At 40.5% G+C, this 26,350-nt stretch overlaps 1 protein-coding gene across 1 annotated transcript in view; it reads left to right on the plus strand.

The window, feature by feature from the left end:
- The window catches only part of XKR4 (XK related 4), a 137,638-nt gene that overhangs the window by 70,959 nt on the left and 40,329 nt on the right, over positions 1 to 26,350 (plus strand). Inside the window, exon 2 of the mRNA XM_079983351.1 lies at positions 21,874 to 22,073. Within this exon, the coding sequence (XP_079839477.1) occupies positions 21,874 to 22,073 (200 nt within the window). The remainder of the gene's footprint in view (positions 1 to 21,873; positions 22,074 to 26,350) is intronic.

The following is a 26,350-nucleotide window of genomic DNA, read 5'->3' on the forward strand; positions in this document are numbered from 1 at the left end:
CTGTTAGCCCTGGAGAAAAGCTCCCATTGATACCAGTGGAGGTAGTTTCCCCAGCTAATTATTATCATTTATTTATATCCCAACTTTTCCCCTGACAGGGACTCAATGTGGCTCACTGCTAAAAACACATATAAAAAAGCAATCGTAAAAAATAAACATTGGTAGAATATATATCTATATCTATAATCACATACAGATCATTACAATAAAAACACCACTAATAAAAGTGGAGGGAAAGTAACTTTCCTCAGGATCCTGGTAGTGGAGAAAAGGGCTAAATATCTCCTTCCTATGCACTGCAGTCCAAATGCAATTTGCCCCCATGTGCCTGCTACTAATTTCTAAAAACCTGATATGCTTCAGGCAAATGCATGTGGAATCATGTCTAGCTTGACTCTTGGGAGTTTTATTTAAAATGGGTATGGGTTCATCACAACTGGCTGTTTCTCTAGGCAGAATGTATAACCGTTTGCACATTGAAACAGCGCATTTCTCCTTCCGACTACCCTGTACAAGAGTTTGACAGAAATTAAATCTGATGGAATTGGACTTAACGAGGGTCTAAGATCCTTGTCCTCTCCCATATAGCTACAATATCTGTGTAGGAAATTGACCCTGGCAGAGCAGCACTGTTTCCCTATATCCAGTCTGTGATTCGAATGTTCCTCTTCCGTACCACAGAGATCCTTTTCTTTTTAGCTGACTGTGCTTAATAGTTTCTAAGTGCCTAGAATGATTCCGTTTTTTAAAAAATGATGATTCTAATTAATGGGCCAAAACCTTTTAATGATGATTCTTCTCATTTAGCACCTCTAATGTGCTTTATGCCATCAAAGCATTTTATAAAATAATAATGACTCTAATTGGTAATGGTGTGATGCTGTTCATGCTATGTGATTGGTGATGCAGTAAGTAGCATCACTACTTCCAGTTAATTGGGCCAAATTTAAATTTTGGTATTGCTCATTTTTTTGTCACAGGAAGAACTACGGCCTGATTGTAATGTAATGACAACACAGTGACATTCTAGTTTAAGTATTGTAGCTGTAATAGAAATTCCATCTTGAGTTCAGTGTTTTTTATTTAGTGTTAACTTGGCCCTTCAGAACTTGTTACTTTCAACCCACTTACCAGATAGTAAATCCTCACTCAATGGGAGTTACTTTTGAGTACTCACCTATAGGATTATGCAGACAACCTCTCAATTGTCTCTCTTCCCGAAGTTCTAGACACTAGAAGGAAGTCTACAAATGCTATATGAGTTGTGGAAGATTCAGTACAATGTGGCACTAACCACATCTCCTGCAGGAGACAGTAAGGTAAAGGTAAAGGTACCCCTGCCCATACGGGCCAGTCTTGACAGACTCTGGGGTTGTGCGCCCATCTCACTTAAGAGGCCAGGGGCCAGCGCTGTCCGGAGACACTTCCGGGTCACGTGGCCAGCGTGACATCGCTGCTCTGGCGAGCCAGAGCCGCACACGGAAACGCCGTTTACCTTCCCGCTGGTAAGCGGTCCCTATTTATCTACTTGCACCCAGAGGTGCTTTCGAACTGCTAGGTTGGCAGGCGCTGGGACCGAGCAGCGGGAGCGCACCCCGCCGCAGGGATTCGAACCGCTGACCTTTCGATCGGCAAGTCCTAGGCGCTGAGGCTTTAACCCACAGCGCCACCTGCGTCCCATGCAGGAGACAGTAATGACCTCTAATTTAGATGGCTTCAAAAGACAAATTCATGGAAGAGAAGGCTATTGTTAGCCTTGAACACCCCTGCCTTGGACAGCCACTGAGAGGCTGAGGAGAATTAACAAGGACACATTTCCCCTATCTCTGAGGTCATCATACTGAGTGACCAAAACAATTTCGGTGCCAAAACCCTAACTGAAAGGGATCTAGAAAATCTATTTCCTCCAAGAGCACATATGTAGATCTTTAAACATGTTGTTGTTGTTGTTGTTGTTTAGTCATTTAGTCGTGTCCGACTCTTCGTGACCCCATGGACCAGAGAACGCCAGGCACTCCTGTCCTCCACTGCCCCCCGCAGCTTGGTCAGACTCATGCTGGTAACCTCGAAAACACTATCCAACCATCTCGTCCTCTGTCGCCCCCTTCTCCTTGTGCCCTCCATCTTTCCCAACATCAGGGTCTTCTCCAGGGAGTCTTCTCTTCTCATGAGGTGGCCAAAGTACTGGAGCCTCAGCTTCACAATCTGTCCTTCCAGTGAGCACTCAGGGCTGATTTCCTTCAGAATGGAGAGGTTTGATCTTCTTGCAGTCCATGGGACTCTTATGTGACTGTAAGAGAACATCATATTAGTAAAATTAATAAATAGCTCATCACCTCAGCCTAACATACTGAATGGATGTATTTTCCAATCCAGTAGGAAAGAAGATTACTTTATGTCCCTTGTAAGCAAATAGTTATTGTGATAGTGCTTCAGTATTAAATACAATTCAATTCCAGCTAAGCATGTGTAAAAACTACTTTGCAGTGTTGCAATGATGACTAGGCCTTGCAGGACCGAGTCCAAAGATTTTCTTTATGAAAATGGGTCAACTCGAAAAGGAATGTATCTTGTCTGCACAAATTATTATGAGCTGTGCCTTGAGGGAATTTCAGTTGTCTACAAATCTACTTCTAGTCTTCTAACTAAATCATTCAACCAAAAACATGATTATATCATTTATCTCTTTAACTTGTCTTGTCTGGATTTACACATCCCCAAACGAAAATGTTATTAAAATTAATGTAACTGATGTGACTTTCAATGGTGTTTGCTTACCTGCAAATATTAAAGGTTTTTTCCCCACTTGAGATCTGTGTATCCAAGCAACAGTGAATTGCTGACCCTGTAAAAATTTGCTCCCCCAAGTTTTATTGTTTAAATACAACAGATAGCAGGGGCGCTTATATTTCAAAATTAATAATTTGAGTCCAACACAGGGCCTTTATGTTAGCCCGACTAAATGTTTTTCCCAATAGTTTTGTCAAGGGCAGATATTTAAACATCCCCAGAAATGATAGACATTGCAGATGTTTTTTTAATGTGCCAGACACAGTCAAACATATTATTTTCTACTGTCCATTGTACAAAGAGCTACACAAACATTTGGTATCCCCTTTTTTGGGTAGTTTAACATCACGGCACAATGTAAATATCAGATTCTATCTGTCTGACATCAACCCAGAAGTAACTGCAAGGGTGGCTGAGTGGTGAATGGCACTATTTAGTGGGAAGAAACTCTAATGAAAATCCTCATTATTTCATATTTTTTACATGGCTGTTTATTTGTATATATTTAATATATATATATATGGATGTTTTATGATGGACTATATTTGTAATGCCTAATAAAGATTTGGTGAAGTAAAGTAGTAAGTAGAATTGCTGGCCATCAACTGTCTATCAGTTCAGACATGCAAACTACTCAAGTTTTCACCTCAAGAAATGCAAAGGTGCTTTGAATTTCTTAATTAAATCATACCAAGAAAGTGTTCTGTATCCTGGCTATGTTAGCTTTGTATATTGGTTATTCTGGCTTAAGACATCACTGGATTTATTTGTCAGAGATTCAAATAACCTTGTACAGGAAAAGCCTTTGTATTTATTTCATCTGTCATCATTTCATTTAAGACATCTTCCCATCTGAATTTATGGAACACTTCCAGAAATTTGCTGTCAGCTTTTCCACAATGCATCCATTCTGCTAGCAGACAGAGATCCTGCTGGGAAAGGTTTAAGTAGATTCTCATGGTTTAGACAGGTGCTTTATTGTCTTTCTTGAATATAAGAGGATACATTTAAGTGGTCTGTGGAAAGAGAAATGTGGATAGACTAAGCAGTTCAGTGAATGAGAAGGATCCTAGTTATTAAGCAACTTGGGCAGATGTTGCTTCTCATTTTTTACAGATGCAGATATGCCTATGATGGGGGCAAGTCTAAACTATGCAGAAAGTATGGAGACTGAGTTTGCAGGGCAAGTTAACAAAGTACCAGCTAGGATTTCCTGAAGCTGATTGGATGGCAGCCATGTGAAAAGATGACAAAAGCAAGTCTTCTTCAGAGTACATCAGTAAATAATAAACATTCTGATAAACTGATCCAATTTGGGGTTAGAAATGTGCATTTTGCTCCTCTTGGCTAAAGTGCAAAAGAAGTAAAATAGGTGAAAATAAATTGTATACAGAATTTAAAACTGATGTTTCACCATAGCCTGGATTCATCCCAACACTAGCAGTTTTAGAAATGCATTTGTTTTTGTCCCTATCAGATTACTGCTGAATTAATCTATAGAGTAATATACAGTAGTTCTACAATAATTACTTTATTTGTTCACCTAGATTTAAGTATAGGCAAAACAAAAATACAGTTAGCAATATCTCACACACATTTTTAAGCAAAGGTGGGGGGCCATCTGTCATGGATGCTTTAGTGGAGATTCCTGCATTACAGGGGGTTGGACTAGATGACCCTCAGGGTCCCTTCCAACTCTACGGTTCTGTGATTCTGTTATACTAATGAATAAACATGTATATGATCTATTGTGTAGGATTACATTACAAGAGGATCCAATTCTAGTTAGTAGGACTGCTAAACAGTTAGCTTTTATCTAGATGTTGTTGGACTACAAATCTCATCATCCCTGACCATTGCCTATGCTGGCTAGGGCTGACAGGAGTGCTAACAACATATGAAATGTATCATGTTGGCCTGTGGGGGAATGCAGTACAGTACACTAGTGTGGGAAATTTTATATGAGATCCAGATGCAGTACAAGTTTCTCCCAGTGCTAGTATGGAAGCAGATTAAGGTCCATTCCAGTTGCAGAAGATAAAATAACAAGCTGCAACCTCCTTCAAAATCCGTACAGTAAAATAGTTCTGGGTGTGTGTGTGTGTGTGTATATATATATATATATATATATAGGTAAAGGTAAAGGTACCCCTGCCCATACGGGCCAGTCTTGACAGACTCTGGGGTTGTGCACCCATCTCACTTAAGAGGCCAGGGGCCAGCGCTGTCCGGAGACACTTCTGGGTCACGTGGCCAGCGGGACATCGCTGCTCTGGCGAGCCAGAGCCGCACACGGAAACGCCGTTTACCTTCCCGCTGGTAAGCGGTCCCTATTTATCTACTTGCACCCGGAGGTGCTTTCGAACTGCTAGGTTGGCAGGCGCTGGGACCGAGCAGCGGGAGCGCACCCCGCCGCAGGGATTCGAACCGCCGACCTTTCGATCGGCAAGTCCTAGGCGCTGAGGCTTTAACCCACAGCGCCACCTGCGTCTTATATATATATATATATATATATATATATATATATATATATATATATTATAGGCTTTTGCAAATACAGATATGTATAGATACATACAAGGAGAAAGTATCTCCATTGCTCCAAATAAACTCCAGCAGTTCAAGCTAGACAATCTGACCTACTACTCACACCAATGAACACTGCTAAACTGACATGCATTAATCAAAGACATAGTTAGGGCACTGGGCTATTACCATAACAACTGGCTTGGCTGACCTTGTACCTGTGATTAGCTCATCCATGGGGTGATATATGTTCATGAAGTAAATTGACACCTTCCCATGTACAGTTACTCCAACAAGTAGAAATAAACATTTCTTCTTCTTAAAGCAAAGTAGAAGACTATATAAATACAAGGGTGGTTCATAGTTAACTACTACATCAATTTAAGATGTTTCATTTTACACCTTACTTGAAATTTTCTCTTATAATGTACTTTTATTCTTAATGTATGATCTTTGTGTGTGTGTTTTCCAAAACAAATTGTTTCAAGCTGTTTTCTTCAAAAGAAAAAGAGGAAGCAATACTCTGCCCCAGCAAATCAGTTCTCCTCACCACAGCACTTTTACCCCTGGGGGGAAAGCCATAGTTGTCTTATTTCCTTTCAAGTTCATAGGATGTGCATCCTGTCCCCAGGCTGCATGAGAGATTTCACAAGCATTGTGGCTTTCCCTCACCAAAGCTATTACCACTCTATCATAGCTATGTTATTGCCCACAGTATACTTGGTTTCACACCTCAACTGTTTTAGATATCCTCAATTTTCCTTTCTATCACAACGTATTTCATCAATGTGATAAAAGCTAGTTTAACTAAGCCCAGCATTTATCAAGTTCAAGTCCCACCAGCTTCAAACTCCTTCCTGTCCACCCATCACCCACCCCTTGTCTTATGCCTCCATATAGCTGGTTGTCAGAAGTCACTGGTACATTTGCAGGGATTTTGTGGGAGGTTTTGGATTTTTACATATTAGAAAGTGAAGACCTTTGAGTCAGTTTGAGGATCACATTAGTGCTTATGGAGTATTTTTCATTTTTATGTATCTTTAAAACTTTCTGTTGTTGGATTTTTCCCTGTATATTATGTCACATACTGGGAAGCTAACGTTATGGCTCATTTTCAGTGTTCACTTACTGCTTGATGCATGGCACCATGCATAAATGTGCATTGAAGGTGCATAATTTCAGATAATTTTTTGCAATATTCTAATGTGCTTGTGGCTCTTCTTTTAGCATATAAATGAAAATCTTCAGGAAAATGCATGTTTTGTATGGATACTACTGCATATTTGTAGCAGCTTCCAGAATTAGGGATGGATGAGCAAGAACAGAGAGAACTCAGTGACCCAAGGAAACTGTTGTTGAGCCTCAACATGCTCGATTAGCAGAGATGAGCTGGATATGTGACCATAAAGGCAAAGGACTTGTGGTGTAACAGCTGTACTACCAACAGAGAATAGCATTCATGATTTCTGGGTGTGTTCTCTGAGCCAAACAGAGATACAAAACAATGTGTCCTCACAATAGAAACTTCTGTGAAATAGGATACTTTGGGAGTAGGTTGTTCACATTTTTCTTGAACTGAAAATTATGAACAGTTGCAAACTTTCATTTGCTTTCTATTTTTTAATGTGCTAGTGCAAAATGATGCCTTTAAAACTCGCATAGCATTATGCTATATGGTGGCAATATGGGTGGGATTGCTTTCTTTCCAAGATTGTTTGAAAGCATTGCTCATATGCAGATCAATTTATTTAAATGATGCACATGTAGTATTGACCCTTGGACTAACTTTGAACCTGCCCAAGAAAAAAAAAATACAAGCCAGGACACAAGCAAACTGGCTGAGCTGGCTTCAGACCAGATAAAGGGCAATTATAACAGTGGACTTGCTTGGGATTCCAGCTGTTGTGAAGCCGTAGAGTTTGCCTGGTTTTTCTTTTTTCTTTCATGGCTGATTTTATTGGGAGGAGGCCAAAGTTCTTTACAGTGGCCAAGGGCTACAGTGGTTTTGGCTGAGTGAACTCAAATAATGCATAAAGGGAACCTTCCATAATTTGCAGCTAATTTATTTATCTGGTGCAAATTCAATACTGAGTGCAGATTACAGCTTGAATGGTTCTTGAGGGATTTCAGAATGATATCAAACCTTAAGTAGGAAGCTAATTTAAAGAAACAACTAGCAGGGGCATGTTTAATAAGTATTCAATATCTATGCAATAAATGAGAGGAATGAGCAGAGAGGAACAGCTTTCAAATGAAGGACTTAAGATGTGATGCACTGTATAAGCAGCATTTACGAGGAATTCATTAGATTTCCTTGGGCAAGATAAGGTTCTGTACTGATGCCACACAATCTGGGCTAAAATGGTGCCATGACTCTGTTGAAAATGTCATGGATCATTCATAAAATACAGTAGATGAAATGATTTAAAATAGGTCTGAGCATGTGTGACGTGTATTTCCATAGGAACTGCAGCAATTCCCTGTCTAGAATTTGGAGCAGAGAGCATAATTTCCAAATAATCTTAAACCCCAAAAACATTTCCCCTCATTTTGGGGAAATGCAACAGTGTCTGTTTATTCTTACCAGTATTTCACATGAAGTAAGTAGTGATTCAAGTCAGCCTTCTTCAACCTGGTAACCTCCAAATGTCTTGGAGTACAACTGTCATCATCCAAACCAGGTTGTGGATGATGGGAGTTTTAGTCAAAAACATCTGCCACTAAAACTAGGCTAAGATTTGGACACAGTGTTAGCAAAGAAACAATAAATCTATTTTGCCATGTTATCCAGAAGACACTTTTTTACTTTTATTTCTTTCCATCTTCTTCTCATTTTGTTATTTCTCATCCCCCATTTGTCAGTGCCTGTTTTCTTTGTTTGCCATTTTTCTACATCTTATTTTTCACAAGGATATTATAAGGTTACAATGACCTGTATATTCAAAAGCAGATGGCAGGGGTGAAATTTAGAAAGCAGATAAACACAGGCATAAAAATACTGTTAGGACAAAAGCAGCTCTTTGGAAGAGGATCAGCTTTTATTGCTTTTACCACAAAAAAACCTACATAGCAAAAGCATATTAAAAAGGTGATGGGACAAGAAATTCAGTGGTCCTGCTATGTTTGTGGTGTGTTAACATCAGTGTATCAGCCTAGTTCCTGTGCACTCTCAGCAATAAAGTTGAAAAGAAATAATCAGCGTTCCAAGCATTACATAATGTGGCAAACCTGTAGGATGCTACCCCCTAGGATTCATGGCAATGCTACAAAGTTTGAGATGTGGTAAAAATGATTACACATCAACCATGCATGTGTGCAAGATAATGGGAAGGTTATGTCATCCACTAGACACTTGCATTCACAAGTGGTAGCATAGGGAAAACAACTGAGTACCATAACACAGGAGTTTGAGAAGGCAAGTATTAGCAGCTTAGTCTTCTTCTATTTTATGGTTGACCTCTGTGACCACAACAGATGTGGTGGGAATACAACTCCCATTAAGAAGATCTGAATAGCAACAGGTTAGCCACTCTACCATATTTATGAGACCAGAATCTTTGTACAGAGTGCTTTTTTTCTTTAATTACCTGACTTCCAGTTAAGTAAGCAGGCATCTGTTAAGAATCTTACACAATAAAGGTGGAACATCAAGCTAAATTGTTACAGTATTATATGATTTCTGCTTTCACCCTTTGGCTGTGTGTCAGGCTTCTGTCTTACCCATATCTCAAACCTGAGACCTCATCAGGTGAGCAGCGAGTGGAACAGGACCCTCTAGCAGAGCTCCACATTGCCAATAGCACTAAGGAGCCATCAGATTAAGAAATCCTTGCCCCTGGACTGGAGGCTTGCCCCAACCAGGTCCCTGGATTTCTGGCTAGTTCCCCTGTTTTATCTTTTCCATGGTGACAGGAGCAGAGGAAAGGGTGATCCAGACAGGGACATCAGAACTAAAGGGCCCAGGTAGCTGCATATGAGGTTACTTGGGAGGAAGGAAATTGCATGTAAATATCTGTTCAGATCAGGACCTGACACAGCCAGGCACAGGTTAAACCACCACATCCTATACAAGCTGTTAGCTGGAGCTGCTGCATGGCTGAAGCAACCGTTCCTATCCCAGCACCAGCCCTGGTAACCTGAGGAACTAGACTGTGAGGTGAATTAAGTTGTGCACATATTTAGCTGTTAAGTATTATTCACACCTCTCATCAGTAGGATTATTGACACAGTGGCACCTAAAGGTAAAGGTAAAGGTACCCCTGCCCGTACGGGCCAGTCTTGACAGACTCTGGGGTTGTGCGCCCATCTCACTTAAGAGGCCAGGGGCCAGCGCTGTCCGGAGACAATTCTGGGTCACGTGGCCAGTGTGACATCGCTGCTCTGGCGAGCCAGAGCCGCACACGGAAACACCGTTTACCTTCCCGCTGGTAAGCGGTCCCTATTTATCTACTTGCACCCGGAGGTGCTTTCGAACTGCTAGGTTGGCAGGCGCTGGGACCGAGCAGTGGGAGCGCACCCCGCCGCAGGGATTCGAACCGCCGACCTTTCGATCGGCAAGTCCTAGGCGCTGAGGCTTTAACCCACAGCGCCACCTGCGTCCCCTGGCACCCCAGTGGCACCTAGGGCCATATTATTACGTGGACAAGAAAATGAAGTCTTGACTGCTGTCAACCTTTACAAAGCTTAATGTGTTCAAACAATAGGATCTATGATGGCTGGTAATAGACATTCTCCCCACAACAGCATGATCTCATCCATCATAGCAGTTTAAAAATCCAGAAATTTATGTGGTTAGTTAAAAGACTTGCAATGAACACAATCATGTGAACTACACTGCATGTTATATTATTAGACTATAGTACTATGCAAAACAGTACTGACTTCAAAGACATGGCAGCAAATCATTATTTTTAAATTTTCATTTATTTCATTTATCTGTCACATTTCACACAAATTAGTCTTAAAGCAACTTATAGATCTAAACAAGCTTCAGATAGAAAAGGCACTAAAAATCTTCCAAAATGGGTTATGGTTTCTAGAGGGGTGTTGATTCCAATGAATTTACATTCAAGCACAAGTAACCCGTGTAAAATACGTTTTTAGCATGACAAGATGTGGATGGACATATAAGTTTGTCCTTTATCTTTTTAAACAGGATGCTTTTTCAAAGCCCCATATCCATACTTAAACATAATTAGAATTCCTTTTGCATAAAAGACCTTATCAGAAATAAGAAACAGAAGAGGGAATGTTGCAAGCACAAATGTTACCCAGGCTAACTATGTTGGATGACATTTTAAATACAGAAAATAAGAAGCTGGTAAAATAATGCTGACCTTTTAGTCTGAGCAAATAAAATAACAATTCCCAACTCCAAATAGCTAATTTTGAATTCAACGAATGTGATGTGCAGCCTTGGACACAAGTACAGATCCATTTTCTTCTAAAGTTAGTATTGGTAATGTCTTCCTTTTAAATATTTCTCTGAACAAGCAAATCATAAATGGGAAATTTTCAATAGTATTTTCAACAATATTTAAAGAGAGAGGAAGAATGTATGTACCACAGCTGGGAATATTATTGTTTGGTTTTCTGGGCATTTGTACCAAATATTCCCTTTGTGTCTCATGACTGAATCCCAGTGGATTATTCTGTAAGCTTTACATTCATCTTGGAATTGGACCCCTTAGGACAAAATTAACCATGCCATTAAGCATCTATGCTACACAATACTGAAATCCCCACACTGCTGTTGGATGGGCACCATTTATTTCAACAGTGACTGGCTTGAAGACCACTGGTATATCTGTAGCAATAGGATCTTATTGAAAACAATGGACAATGGACAGCAGCTATGCCTGATATCAATAATGAACACAAGATTGAAGCGTTGAATACACAATTTTATATATCTATATATATTTGCACTACACCTTCCAAAATATCTACAAGGAAAGGTTTCCCATTTTTTATTGTATACTGTATTGCTTCTGTGGAAGGAGCCGAATACAGCACTCCACTGAAGTGAATGGAAAGGTTTTTGGGTGTAACTTCTCTGTATGAGAACACGAGAGGTTCCTTTGATAGGAGCATACTGCTAGTTCAGGCTGTCTGCCTTTGGAGCGATCACATGTTTTAAAACAGAAGAATTTACACAGGGGAAAAAAGCTTCATTAAATACAAATGTGAAAATTCCAAATAAAAATGTAGAAGCCTAAATAGGAAACATTGCTCTTCTCTAACCAGATTACATGAACCTTGAGACTATGCCTACTCTAGAAATATCAGAATGATTAATCTAGTCAATGATCTGTTAAAGGTAAAGGTAAAGGTACCCCTGCCCGTATGGGCCAGTCTTGACAGACTCTGGGGTTGTGCGCCCATCTCACTTAAGAGGCCAGGGGCCAGCGCTGTCCGGAGACACTTCCAGGTCACGTGGCCAGCGTGACATCGCTGCTCTGGCGAGCCAGAGCCGCACACGGAAACGCCGTTTACCTTCCCACTGGTAAGCGGTCCCTATTTATCTACTTGCACCTGGAGGTGCTTTCGAACTGCTAGGTTGGCAGGCGCTGGGACCGAGCAGCGGGAGCGCACCCCGCCGCAGGGATTCGAACCGCCGACCTTTAACCCACAGCGCCACCTGCGTCCCTTCTAATGATCTGTTACCCTTGCCTAATTATATTTTGGGCGGAGCATCAAAAAACCTGAACAGAAAAGACCTGAGCTTTGGTGTGCCTTTTTGTGCAAGATGTTTGCTGATAATTGCTGTAATTATTTTCTCGGATATTCTGTATAGAGGCTCACCACTCATGCATGGAGCAATATCTCAAAAATATTTCTGATATTTTTTTCCTATATATCTTACTGCTTTGGGTTTATGTATGTGCAAAGTTCCATAACAAGAAATTAGTTTTAGCTGTGAAAACTACTAGCTAAGATTGCTTGAATGAGCAGCATATTCAAGAGAGAATAAAATTCAATAGCTTTGAGACTGTGCATTGTGTTTCACGCATTTGTTCTCTGGAAATTAATAGGAGCCCAAGGAGATAGTGACCTGAAGACTGGCAGTGATAACTAGGCTCCAGGCTCAACCTGAGCTGTAAGCATACTCAACTGTAGCATCTGAAAATGCTACAGGGCCCAGCAATGAACCTAGCTTAAATGAAGCCCATGAAATAGGGGCTGAAATCAGCATTGGCCCCTGTTCAGGAAGTTCTTATGTCTGCTTGGGCCATTGAAAGTTTCTCTCTCTCTCTCTCTCTCTCTCTCTCTCTCTCTCTCGGGTTTTTTAACGTATCATTTCCAACAATCATATAACATAACGTTTTATCTTATACAATGCTTTAGACTTCAGTCGACACTTCTGATGATTTTTCATTCTTTATCACTTATTCTGCATTTCTTAATTTCCCTATTACACTTAATTATCATTAACTAATAATTTTCCTCATAGTCTTTCTTGCAATATTTCAAATAATCCTCCTTACAAAACTTCTTGCAGTTCTACTAGCATAATCTGTTCTTTACAATTACTTTTCAAATAGTTCGTATATTTACTCCAGTCTTCTAAGAATCTCTGGTCCCACAGGCTTCAAACTCTTCCCATTAGTTTGTCTAATTCTGCATAGTCCATCAGTTTCATCCACCATTCTTCTTTCATTGGTAATTCTTCTTGCTCCATTTTTGGGTCAATAATATTCTTGCTGTGGGCCATTGAAAGTCTCATCTCTAATAAGGGGAACATTCAGATGTGGAATAACCACACCTTCTATCTTAAGTAAGAGAAGCATTACATGAGGAGTCTCATCTTTTGTTAAAGTTTTTAGCCCGAAACTAGCCAAGTTCACTCATCTCTGCTGCAAACTACAGCAAACCTATCTCCATTTTTACCAGCTTCCACTTCTTTTATACTTGCTTTGAATCACTGCAAACCATTTTTATGCTGAAGGTGTGTATACATAATTAGCAAATTTGTGATCTTTGACAAAGAGTAAATTGCATTTCTTGTACATGCTAACAAAAACAAGTTTTTTTAAAAAAAAGTAAAGGTGTGTGTGTGGGGGGGAGAAAATCCAAAGTGCAGCTTGATTCTGTGCACATTTTCTTGGATGACAATCTGAGTTCAATGGAGCATAGCTTTGTAGACCTATTATACTGTTATAGTTGTAATCATGATCATTATTTAGAAGACACCCAAGTTTCCTAAGCACTGTGCAAAGACTTAAGAGAACAGCATATTCCTACTAACTATATAATGAGCAAGATACAAATAAATATAACAGCAAAGAAAAATTGATTAGGAGCTGAGAGGAACGCTAGGAAATGGAGGCATATATATATATATATATATATATATATGTAGAGACATCACCTTGCCAACAAAGGTCCGTATAGTAAAAGCTATGGTTTTCCCAGTAGTGATGTATGGAAGCGAGAGCTGGACCATAAAGAAGGCAGATCGCCGAAGAATTGATTCCTTTGAATTATGGTGCTGGAGGAGACTCTTGAGAGTCCCATGGACTGCAAGAAGAACAAACCGATCCATTCTTAAGGAAATCAGCCCTGAGTGCTCACTGGAAGGACAGATCGTGAAGCTGAGGCTCCAATACTTTGGCCACCTCATGAGAAGAGAAGACTCCCTGGAAAAGACCCTGATGTTGGGAAAGATGGAGGGCACAAGGAGAAGGGGACGACAGAGGACGAGATGGTTGGATAGTGTCTTCGAAGCTACAAACATGAGTCTGACCAAACTGCGGGAGGCAGTGGAAGACAGGAGGGCCTGGCGTGCTCTGGTCCATGGGGTCACGAAGAGTCGGACACGACTAAACGACTAAACAACAACAATATATATATATATATATATATATATATATGGATGGTTGTATCCAGTGTTTGTCCTACTCAGAGTAGGCCCACTGAAATTAATGAACATAAGAAGAAGAAGAAGAAGAAGAAGAAGAGTTTGGATTTGATATCCCGCCTTTCACTCCCCTTCAGGAGTCTCAAAGCGGCTAACATTCTCCTTTAGATTCACTAATTTCAGTGGGTCCTCTCTTAAACAAAACTTAGATGGATGCAGCACTGTAATATGTAATGACCAGGCAGAGTAGCCACTGATCTGGCAGGCCTGTGAGAAGAGGAACCAAATGGCAGTTGGCCACAGCTGAACTGATGAATACTGTCTCACCTGTCTCTCAGCTGCAGCCACATGAAATGTTATTGAGATATGCAGAGAAATAGGTTGTGGAGACAACCTAGATATGACATTTCACTAACAGCATAGCCAAGAGCAACCAGTGTGGTGTCATGGAGCTATCTTCCCACCACCATCAGTGCTGCTGACCAGGATGATGAGATCCAGTGGTGATGCTGCTGGTCACAGAAGTGGGGGAATTAACAAATTTACTTGGAATCCTTTCTCCTAAATTTCAAGGAATTGGTTGAAGTCTTTTCAGCTTCATTGCATGCTAACATGGTGATCTGTGATCTTCATTCCAGTAATTCTTTTTGTCATAATACAGATGTTTCGTGCAGCTGGAAGGATAGATAAGCAACAACCTTTGCTGTTTGTTTCTGTTCTTATGATTCATTTCTTAAAATGAATGTCCATCTGCAGTATAACTATATAGCCATCATTGCCTTTTGTCTCTGGAGGTGGGAATGTAGACGCACTTACCGTATTTTTCACTCTATAAGACGCACCAGACCACAAGATGCACCTAGTTTTTGGAGGAGGAAAACAAGAAAAAAAATATTCTGAATCTCAGAAGCCAGAACAGCAAGAGGGATCACTGAGCAGTGAAAGTAGCAATCCCTCTTACTGTTCTGGCTTCTGGGATAGCTGTGCAACCTGCATTCACTCCATAAGACGCACACACATTTCCCCTTACTTTTTAGGAGGGGAAAAGTGAGTCTTATAGAGCAAAAAATACGGTAAGTACTCAGCAACGGCACTAGAGGGGATTTCTTAATCCCTATTGTGTCTACCCAAACAAATGAAATCTGTATGAATAGATGCTTTTGGAATTTGTGTTTCTTGACAATCTTTAAATAAAAGTGTGATGGCCTGGGAATCCGATTCAGAGGCTGAACCGGAGGAATCCCAGCCTGCACAGGAGTCCCCGCCTCCAGGGCCGGCTGAGCTGGGGCAGGGCCTTGGATCTGAAGTGCCTGCACCTGTGCCGGATCCTCAGGAGCAGGCACCAGGTGATTCCACTCTGGCTCCGGAGGTGATTGAGGACACAGTGCCTACAGGTGCGCCTCTCCCAGCCATGTCAGGGGAAGGTGAGTCTCCCCCTGGGTCCAGTAACCCTCCAGCCTCTCCTGAGCTGCAGAGGCTCAGGGCAGAGAGGCGGAGGGAACTGGTTTCTCCCAGGAGGAGTGCTCGCCTTAAGGCCAGGAGAGGCGGGTCTCCTGGGGGCTGGGACTGCCCCTGGCCTCAGAGAAGATAAAGGCCAGTCAGCCCGGTCCCAGGTTGTGGGAGCAACGTCGTTGAATACCTGCTTCTGCCCGGACCCAGACCTGTCCTTCCAGAGTTCCCATCCACGCCTGGCTTCCTGCTTCGGACCCCGCCTCGCTCTTTGTGAACTGTTTCCAGACTCGTGACCCAGGACCGGACTTTGACCACGCCAACGGTAACCTTCCCCCCGGGACCAGCACAAAAAGCAATTGCCTCATTAAAAAAAAAAGTGTGTGCACTGCATCTTGTGATCAGTTATGCAGGGCTCAGTTTATCTAGGCCCCCTCCAATATTTTATTGAAGTTGTAAACCCCACTATCGGATTTCAGGTTTAGTCTTTTTCAGATATTCAGTATCATTGCAATTGTTAATTAATTTAATCTTCCAAACCTGGCCCAGCATCTTAATTCTGGTTTATTAAGCATGAACAAATTATGCCTTCAAGCTGTGGTTTGTTGTTGGTTTATGTCCACCATGGATTAGTGTTGTGTGCAAACCAGGGCACTGTAAGATATTTGATGTGTTTTACAGAATGGCAGAGTAGAAATTTTATCAATTAGCAAAGTATTTAGAGCATGGATATATCCTATATAAATATATTTTAAAAGTGGCTCAGTATTATAAAGATAATATTTGTTTTTTATATAATAAATTTTATTAGTTTTCAATTACAGTCCAATAATAGCCTCATTATAACAATTCCAATTTATAATGCAATTATTAATACCAATCATTCAAATACTGAATTATATAATTTAGTTAAAGTGGCCCCCAGCATGCTAGATTTGATGATTTAATTATTTTCTTTAATTCTGCATTACAAAATCTTACTAGTTTCAATTACATCCCGGTCATAATAATAATCCCTTATACAGCAACTGCAATATTAATAACTTCTATTCGTGTTGACACATTAAATGATTTATGAATCTTCAAGTGAGGAACTCAAACTATATCCTTGTTCTTCCTGTGTGTGGCAATTATTCTGTCCATGGTATTTTTTTCTGCCCTTGTAAGATGTTATGTCTGTCTTTACTCCGATTGTTGCTGTAACACGTCGTCCCTTGGGCAGAGCTGATATCCCATTGTTGTTCCAGAAATTTCTTCATTCCCCCGTCCCGTGCTTCATTGTTTTGCACAGAGAACTTTAACAACTGCTGCAAAAGTCGCTCTGTCCCAGTATATAAACTGCTTTCACCATTTTTCCTCTCAGGCTGGGAAGAAGAGCAGTCTGTCGAACTGCAGATGACTCAATAAAGAACCTTATCAATTCCTTGACAGATCACAGACTCCTTTCATCCTTCCTTCCAGCTAAAGATATACAGCCAGTTATCCTTCCAATTAAATTAAATTCCAAGTCCTCTTAGCTTTATTCAGTTCAGTTCGTAGATCATAAAGGATGGGAAAGAGTGAGCTCTAAGTTTTCATCGTAAACCTTTTGCAAAGTAGAGCTTCCCCCTCTTTTCCCTTTTTTATACACACACAGTTCCTTTTCATGTTTTATTCCATATTTATAATCCAATTTCTTCCATCCTCACTTGTTCAAATATAATTTGAACTAATATTCAGAGGAGGGTTGTTGAAACATAAATGCAGAAAAGAAAATTTTAAATAAACTGTAGGCTCCCCTCCTCCCCACCGTCTTTTGCACCGAATGAAGTCTTATCTCAAATTCATACCTTAAAGTCCTTGCAGTTGGTTTGTTCCTCAGTTTGTGATTTCATCTCTTCTAGCATACACCTGTTCTTTAGTCCAATTAAGCTCTAATTAACAGAAGAACCTCTGCTTCCTAATGGCTGCATTGGAGGGTTTTCACCAGGTGAAGTGCTTTTGCACTCAGCACCTCCCTGCCCCCCGCATTCCAAGCCGGAGTGAGAGCCAGGTACCGAGACAAGCTGTGAGTGTAGCCCATTCCCCCCATCCCTGGGGGGAATTTGCAGGGATGATTTCCCCTCAATCATCCTTGTTTTTCCTTCACCTTCAAGTGAGGGCTGCCTCCATTAAGGCAGAGTGGAACCAGAAGCCATAAAGATGATATATTTGGAACATATGTTTATCCTGGTATTAGCCACTGTGTCAGGTCTACAGTCTTAAAATCCTAGGGCCGGACTTGATGGACTTGAGCAAAGCTCCTCTTGTGGATAATTATCTCCTTTTTGGATCTGTCTTTTAAGACGAGTCTATGATCCAGGTCGCTCATCCTCCTAAATCCGCTTGTGGATATTGCAAAAGCATTTAATAGTACATGATACTAAGAAAGCACATCAGGAACTTTTTCTTTTAGTAGAAACTTGTGGATTTTAGCAAATAAAATCATGAATGGCTAGATGTCTACTGTTGCAAAGATAATGTGGCCTAAAAGGAGTGTCTAGCAAGGGGGGGGGACACACAATATACAATATTTATTACCATCACAAGACAGAGAAACAGCTTACAGTTCATTGTTCAAGTAGAAATTCAAGGGTTTTCCCTGGTAAATCATCTGTGGAGCATAGCTGATGCCATTAGCTTACAAATTCATCGTTGAATTGAATGATGCAACCTAACCCTTCAGACCCTCTCCCGCTAAAACACATTTTTCATTATTGAATACCTAACAAAAAAAAGTAGGGAGGTTATGTTTCTGTGAAGTAACATTGAGAGCTGGGGGATAGCAAGTGTCATGTGAGCCATTCTTTTGTATATCCCTGAGAGCACCTACGCTCCTCCGACTGCTTTCTTCTATGGATGACATACTGCTAGGTTCAGCATGCTACTGACAGTACTTGGTTTTCTAGTTAGTAAATATTGGGGTTTTTCGGTCTCAGGTGACAGAAAATCCAAGAGCACTGATTTCTAGTAAAATAAAACAAGAAATAATTATAGCAAGTTAAAATACCCGCCCCCCATTCATTTCCAATTCTATAAGCTAGATACAGCAGGCCACTTCTAGGTATTATAATGTGTGTCTGTCACCGGGTAACCTCCACTGCATAATGAAATGTGGCACTTTCTGCATGATGGCAGTGACTAGACCTATTTGTATGCAGCTGCATAGTTTCAGCATCCTTTTCAGCATCCTGCCATTATGACACATTCATATTTTTTTTTGTTTTTCATAGCATCAAGATAATTTCTTATATTCATTGGGGGGTGGAGTTCACTGAGAATTTATTGGTAAGAGATATAGTCTGGCTAAAAACTGAGGGGAAATGGCACAGTTCTAGCAGTTAAAAGCTTCTGCATTGAAGGTGAAGTTATCTGTTTCTGACCATGTTCTTGGTCATGCACAACATCATTTTGGGTTACATTTTTCCCTTTTACTGATTTGTATCATGTGTGCTGTTTGCAGGATGATTACTACACCAACAGCAGCCCTACCTTGTCCCTTGTTCTCAGAACCAGGTACAGATACTTAAAGTGTGCACCCAATCTGATAGGGAGCCTGGACTGGGGGATGAAATCCCTAAAAACAACAGCAACAGCTCTTTCCTGAACCTCAAGTCTGTGTCTGGGGAAAAAAGCTCTACCTTTATCGTCCTTTCAAATCTTGGTGGCACAAGCGAAGTCAGTCTCCTCATTCAGGATCATTAAATAGCAGCATTGTAAGACTTATGGGGGGAGGGTAGCTTGATTATTCAGAGTACCATGTTAGGATCAGGTGAAGCAGACCTGAAATGCTGGATTTCTCTTCTCCTTCAAATGTCTTGCCCACTCACTCTGCCTAGTGGCTCCCCCTACCCACAGCATTTCTCCACAGATGATTCCAAGCACATAATACAAAACTGATCAAACAGGTAATATGTTTTTCAGAAAGATTATGCAAGGCATCTAGAAATGCCTTTGGTGTGATTCATTAGGCTTGTTCTTACAACAGGCCACAAACCTCCCCCAATCCACCCCAGTGTCAATGATGTCCAGAGGAAGAGGATTGGGGCTGAAGGCTAAACTGTCAGTGAGAACAGTGTGTGAGACAGTCAAATCAAATGTGTGGGTTTTTGGTTTGCGGTTTGCTTCAATTTCCATAGTGTTGAAGTTAAGACTGGTAGCTCACTATTTCCATACTTTCTTTGGTGCCTTGGTGGAATTTATAAGCACCATAACTCTTTTGTGAAACCAGAGGTCATAGAATCTTAGAATTTTATTCCACTTATTATTTTCAGATCCTGAAGCTTGCGTGTTCTAGTTGGTCACTTCTGCCTGCAGAGGTTTTAACCCAGAAGAGTGGGGTTGTGGTGGGAGTTGTTCTAGACAAAGAACAAACTTTTATTTTTTCAGTATAATCCTCTTAATAGTGAAAGAAAACATAGTCTAGTTCTATGTTGCTTAATTGCCAGGAATGTTGTGAATGTGATACTCCTACAAATTTTGGGTCATTCTTTGTCACAGATCATTTTCATGGGTACATTTCCTGTTTATATATAACACTAACATTTTTTTCAGCTTCAATTTAGATTGAAGGTTATAATACCAAGTGTTTAAGATGCCAATAAAACTGGTTCTCTAGTATAGATATATTTACTTATTTATGGTAAGTTGTGTTCATTTTTTAACTCCCCCACACTTTTATATTCAGGTACAGCTAATAAGCAAATACTTCGGAAAGAAAATAGGACAATATATCTTTATTTAAACAGTCAGCTCCATTGAGCTAAAAATACAGCATAGTTTTTTTTCCTGGTAGCTAGGCAACTGGAAAAAAAACACCACTTACCTGAATTGCTGTTTACTTTTTATTTTTAAATCCCAGCTGTAGAGATTTTTATTCTCTGTACTTATGAGATGGTAGAAAGAGTAACTGTTTATGGTGTAGCTAAATTGTTTAATGTACTGTTTGGTGCAGGAAGCAAATTAGACATTGGAATAAGCGTCTCCTGTATCTGTAACAAGCCATTAGTAATATTTGATCTTTTCATAAATGTTTCAATATGTTATATATTATAAGCAATTGCCCTCTCTTGACTTGGGTGGCTGTCATAAATATCAGAGCGTATGAGGCATGAAATCAGTACATTTCTATTTTTCTGTAGAATGCAAATGTTGTTCTAGTCAACTGTATCTTCATAGCAATTTCAAATCAAGCAAATGGTCATAGTACACCATTTGCTTGACTTGTAAGAAAGCAAAGTAGGTTGTCTTTCTACTACTCTATCTACTACTATGTAGCATATTTATTTAGTAACATCTTGCTATAAAAATGTTGAAGAGAGCATCTCATAGGCATAGTATATAATTTGGTGAAGAAGTTGAAAGTCAATAATTTATTGAAAGATCTGGCAACTCCAGATTAATTCTGGGCCAGGCTACACAAGACCGATCCATATTGAGCACATGGGTGATTTAGGGCAGTGCAACAGGTTTTCCCTGTGCAGTATGCCGAGCCAAAGGGGCACCTTCCCACCTCCTTCCCAAAGCCTACTTAGCACTTCGCCAGCTTTGGGAAAGAGGCCAGAGCCCTCTAGGACCCTGCCAGAGCCTTGCGGCTCCTTTCCGAAAACCCAGCACATGAATCTGGGAAGGCTGGCTGACAGGGAACAGAACATCAATTTCCCCCCCTTACTGCCCCACTGAGGTTTACATCCTTACAGCCTGAGAAGAAAACTAAAAGCCGTTTCAGAATAATTGAAATTATTCGTTGAGTTCAATCCTATGCATGTCTATGCAGAAGTAAGCCTCACTAAATTCAAAGGGCTTACTCGCAGAAAAACGTGCTTAGGACTACAGCCTAGTTGTTGGGTATTTGGTGGATTAAAAATTGCTTTAGTGTTCATATTTACCTGATGAGTTTTCTAGCCAACTTTTATAATAATACTTCAGTGATGAGACTGGTCTGTAAAAGTGTACACTTGTTTGATCTTTTTTCTAGTTTTTGGAATAGACTCCTCCCAGTGCATGTACAGAAGAGGGTTCCTTTGGCCGATCTCATTGGTAGCTTAAGTCAAAGGCTTTACTAAACTATTCTGATTTTGAATTAAACATTAATTTAATCTTGCAGTCTGCTCCCTCTCCATGATCTTGCAATCTACACTTTACAAATACATGCATGCAGAGAGTATATTAGTGTTACATTAGAGTAAAAATACCATCCTTTGAAATACCTTTCATTCACTTCTTTTTAGGTATTTTCACACTATCTACTTGGGCATCCGAAGTAGACGGAGTGGTGATAGTGACAGATGGCGCTTTTATTGGAAAATGGTCTATGAATATGCAGATGTGAGTATGCTGCATTTGCTTGCTACATTTCTAGAAAGTGCCCCACAACTGGTCCTCCAGCTCTGCATTGTTGTACAGACACGTACTCTTCAGGCCCTCCAAGGTAAGGATTTATTTATTTGTTGGTCTTAATTAATATGTACAGATAAAACTGTATGCATATATGCAACCTAATGCTATATACAGTGGTGCCTCGCAAGACGAAAAGAATCCGTTCCGCGAGTCTCTTCGTCTAGCGGTTTTTTCGTCTTGCGAAGCAAGCCCATTGACGGCTTAGTGGATTAGCGCTATTAGTGGTTTAGTGGCTTTTAGCGGCTTTTAGCGGCTTTTAGCGGCTTAGCGGATAAGCGGCTTGGCGGCTTGGGGGAAGGGGGGAAAAAACCCGCAGGAACTCGCAAGACATTTTCGTCTTGCGAAGCAAGCCCATAGGAAATTTGTTTTGCGAAGCACCTCCAAAACAGAAAACTCTTTCGTCTAGCGAGTTTTCCGTCTTGCGAGGCATTCGTCTTGCGGGGCACCACTGTATACTGAAGTAAAGACCTAAGAATAATTTATTTTTAATGGGGGCTAAAAGAAAGCAAAGGAGAAATACATCAAGCTTCTGCCAAGCTGTTATTAATGTGTTTTGGATTTAACAAACTTAAATAATCCAATTTTCCTGCACAAAAAGGCCAGGGTTTAAAGGGGAAATCCAGACCAGAAATGCAGTTCCCTGTATGTATGGGTGGTAAATGCTAGCAGCCTTTATGTTGTAATCATGAGAGGCAATGTGCTTTTTTTACCTTCATTCTGGATCAATGAACGCAAGTTGGATTTGATGACTCCCAGGGTCCCTTCCAACTCTACAGTTCTATAATTCTGTGTTTTTAAGTGGAGACAGTGTAGCATTTAGGTTGAAGAGTGAGCTCTTATTCCACAGTACAAAACAAGACATGATGCTGCCAGGTCAACAAAAAAATTGGCACATCTGGAGATATGCTACCAGGCTGGAAGCATGGGATGAACATTGGGGTTAGTAAAGAGGGCTAACCAAAATGAGCCAAAGCTGATAGTTGCTGATAGTTACCCAAAGAGCTTGCTTACCAACTAGGCTGTGTGACATCAGTGCCAGGATCCATCTTTAGTAACAATTTGCAACTTTCATTGTGTTGCCAGGTCAAAAGAAGCACATGACATGATATTACCAAGGATTCTGTGAATTTGACATTCAACCTAGATTCCATTCTGTTGTAATTGCTTATTCTCATGGCCATTTTCAGACATTATTAAAAGTTTATTCTTACTGCCATTTAAGACTTTATTAAAGGCAGGGTTCCTGATTGCATATACAATTCATGGCTGTCTGAAACCAAATCATTCTACCCCAAGTCCCTCCAAAATAGACCCGCTTTGGCGAAGGACTCAGCTGACTCCACTGTACAGCCCAAATGTCTATTGATCTAACAATCTCCTTTTATAAAATTCCAAAATCTCATCTTCAAAAACTTTATTTAATAACATTATTGCATTTCTTTAAATATGGGCATAATAAAGTACAAAATGTCATATGCTGGCTAGAAGCAGTATATGCTCATTCTGAAGTGGTATATTCTTCTGTCTAGTAGATTTACAAATACAGCCATTCTTGCTGCAGACACTATACCACAGAAACAGTATGCTTGTAGTTGCGATGTACCCTGGCAATAGTATAGCCCAGTTCCTTCACCTTTATTCTGTGAATCGTTTTGCTCTAGGATATCCTTAATAATTGTCCTTTTAAGAAAGACTTCTTAGTGAACATACATATTACTAATTGTATGCCAGTGCCTTGTACAGGAAAAGACTGATATACATGACACTACACACTTTTCTTTCAGAATGGGACATAAATTCCTCTTAAGATTGTTCCAAGCCTTCTACTTGAACTATTTTTAATGATGACAACAACAACAACAACAACAACAACAACAACAACAACAACAACTTATTTATACCCCGCCCATCTGGCTGGGTTTCCCCAGCCACTCTGGGTAGCTTCCAACAAAAGTCTCCAAAGATCTCCTGGATTTAAAATAATGCTCCATTCTAGCAATATTTCTGATAGCCATGCATATCAACATAATTCCCCCCCCATTAAAAAAAAACCTAACAACTTCTGCATGTCAAGTTGTTTCAGATATGTTTTGAATGTGAGCTACCTTAGTTTTGCTAAAAACTTAGTAAATCTTAGAGGTAGACTAACCACATTATAATTATGATTATGATTCCCAGGCCATTTGGCTGGGCTTCATATTCATATAGGTGATAATGCATACATGATAATCTTTTCTATTTTAAATGAATACACAAACACTCTCAAATATATACCGTATTTTTCGCCCTATAGGATGCACTTTTTCCCCTCCAAAAATGAAGGGGAAATGTGTGTGCGTCCTATGGGGCGAATGCAGGCTTTCGCTGAAGCCTGGAGAGCAAGAGGCATCGGTGCGCACCGACCCCTTTCGCTCTCCAGGCTTCAGGAAGCTATCCACAAGCCTCGCGTGCCCGGCGGGAGGTCCCGCCAGGCGCGCGAGGCTTGGGGCGGCAGCCTGCAGCCTGAAGCAGGGGGCGAGCTGCGGAGCCTGCCCCCTGCTACGGGCAGATGTCGGCAAGCCTCGCACGCCCTGCAGGAAGTCCCGCCGGGCGCGCAAGGCTTGGGACAGCAGCCTGTTCTGGGGGCTGAGGTCGGGGGAAGCTCAGGCTTCCCCCGCACCAGCCCCCATGCCTGGGGGGGGAATAAATTTTTTTCCCTTTATTCCCCCCCCCAAAAAAAACCTAGGTGCGTCCTATGGGGCGGTGCGTCCTATGGGGCGAAAAATACGGTACATTTCCATCCATAATAAGTTGCTTATAATGGCTCGTTGAGTTATTATGTTTGGGTTGCCATTAATTATGCCAAATGATATCAGTGAGTAAAAAACTTAAGCCACCAAAGATTTGTAAGTAGGTGGATTTGCATGTAGGTTGTTTCTTTGTAAATCAGATTCTGCAAGTTCATTTTAGGTGCCACACAAGGCAGCAGATAGTATTGGAAGGAATACACCTTCCAATAAAAAACACTCTCTGAGAGTACTCTCTGCAGAGGAATGAGAATCTAATATGTTAGTGAATAGGAAGTAGTAAATATAACAAATACTGGGATGGGGGGAATGGGGTGCCAAAGATTTTAAAAACTAACTTCAATCCTTTTTTTTTTTTTAAGGCAAAAGTTGTGAAAAATTCTGCCCCTAGCAAACTTCTACTCAAGAATTGAGCATAATGATGATTCAGTGCAGTTCCTCAGATAATGTAACATTTAGGAGGGGCAGCTTACAGAAACATCATAGGGCTGCATAAATGGTACTTAATTTCTCACAGCTGTGCTTTGCTACAGCTGATTTTATTTTTAAATCCCACAGCATAGCCTGTTACATTTCTTCACAGTGAACTGTCAATTTGGGGGGTGGGAGGGTGACATCTTTGCTATGCTTATTGTTTCCGTGATCAATACACATCCTTTTAATTTTCTTCAGAAGCTAGTGGCATGACAATACTTATTTAGCAATTTGTTCTCTGCTGCTGAGAAGACTAGTTATCAAGTAGATGTGATATGTCAGAGTCTCTGAACACAATTATTTACCACATAAACAATACATTTATGATGCAGGTAAATAACAATGGGATTGTTTTATAATGAAAATGAAACTAGTTGAGCAAATAATACATTTTACTGGCTACTGTGTATGGTGTTCACCTTGTCTCACACAGCTTCAGTCTCTTGAATGAAGCTGAGAATAATTTTAAAAATCCAAAACAATTTTCTAAATCTCATTGTGACATACTTTTGAGTAAGCAGGGATAAAATTATGCAGTGCCACCTTTTTATCCTATGAAATTTGTAAGAATTGACTTCTTTTCTGAACCAAAGTGCTACCGCTATAAATATATTTAAAAAACCCTTTAATCCACATTTGCTTCAATAACAGTAATAATATACAGATATTTTGTTCCCACTGGTCTTGTTGGCTTGTTTTTGGTGTCATAGTTGCTGTGTGCCTGGTTATTTCTTCTACCTGTTGCCTCAGTCATGATGCTTTCAGTTCCATCTGTCATAAATGATTAAATGCCAATAATACTGAGCTCCTGAGAAGGCAGAACATTCACTTTTTAAAGACAGATGGGTCAGTAAAGTTCCAGGCTTGGTTTGGCTTCTTATTTAACAAGTTTAAATTTAGAAAGATTGGTTAAAATACTTAACACAGAGCTGAATTTCATAGCTTGATAGTAGCCTTGTTCAGGTGTTATTCATCAGTTTCTCAATGTGTGCTGTCCCTCCTTGCTCCTCCCCAAGTTGAGTGGGAAGGTCTGAAAGAGAATTCTACT

Source organism: Podarcis cretensis, assembly GCF_951804945.1.
Source record: "Podarcis cretensis genome assembly, chromosome: 7".
NCBI classification, from domain to species: domain Eukaryota; kingdom Metazoa; phylum Chordata; class Lepidosauria; order Squamata; family Lacertidae; genus Podarcis; species Podarcis cretensis.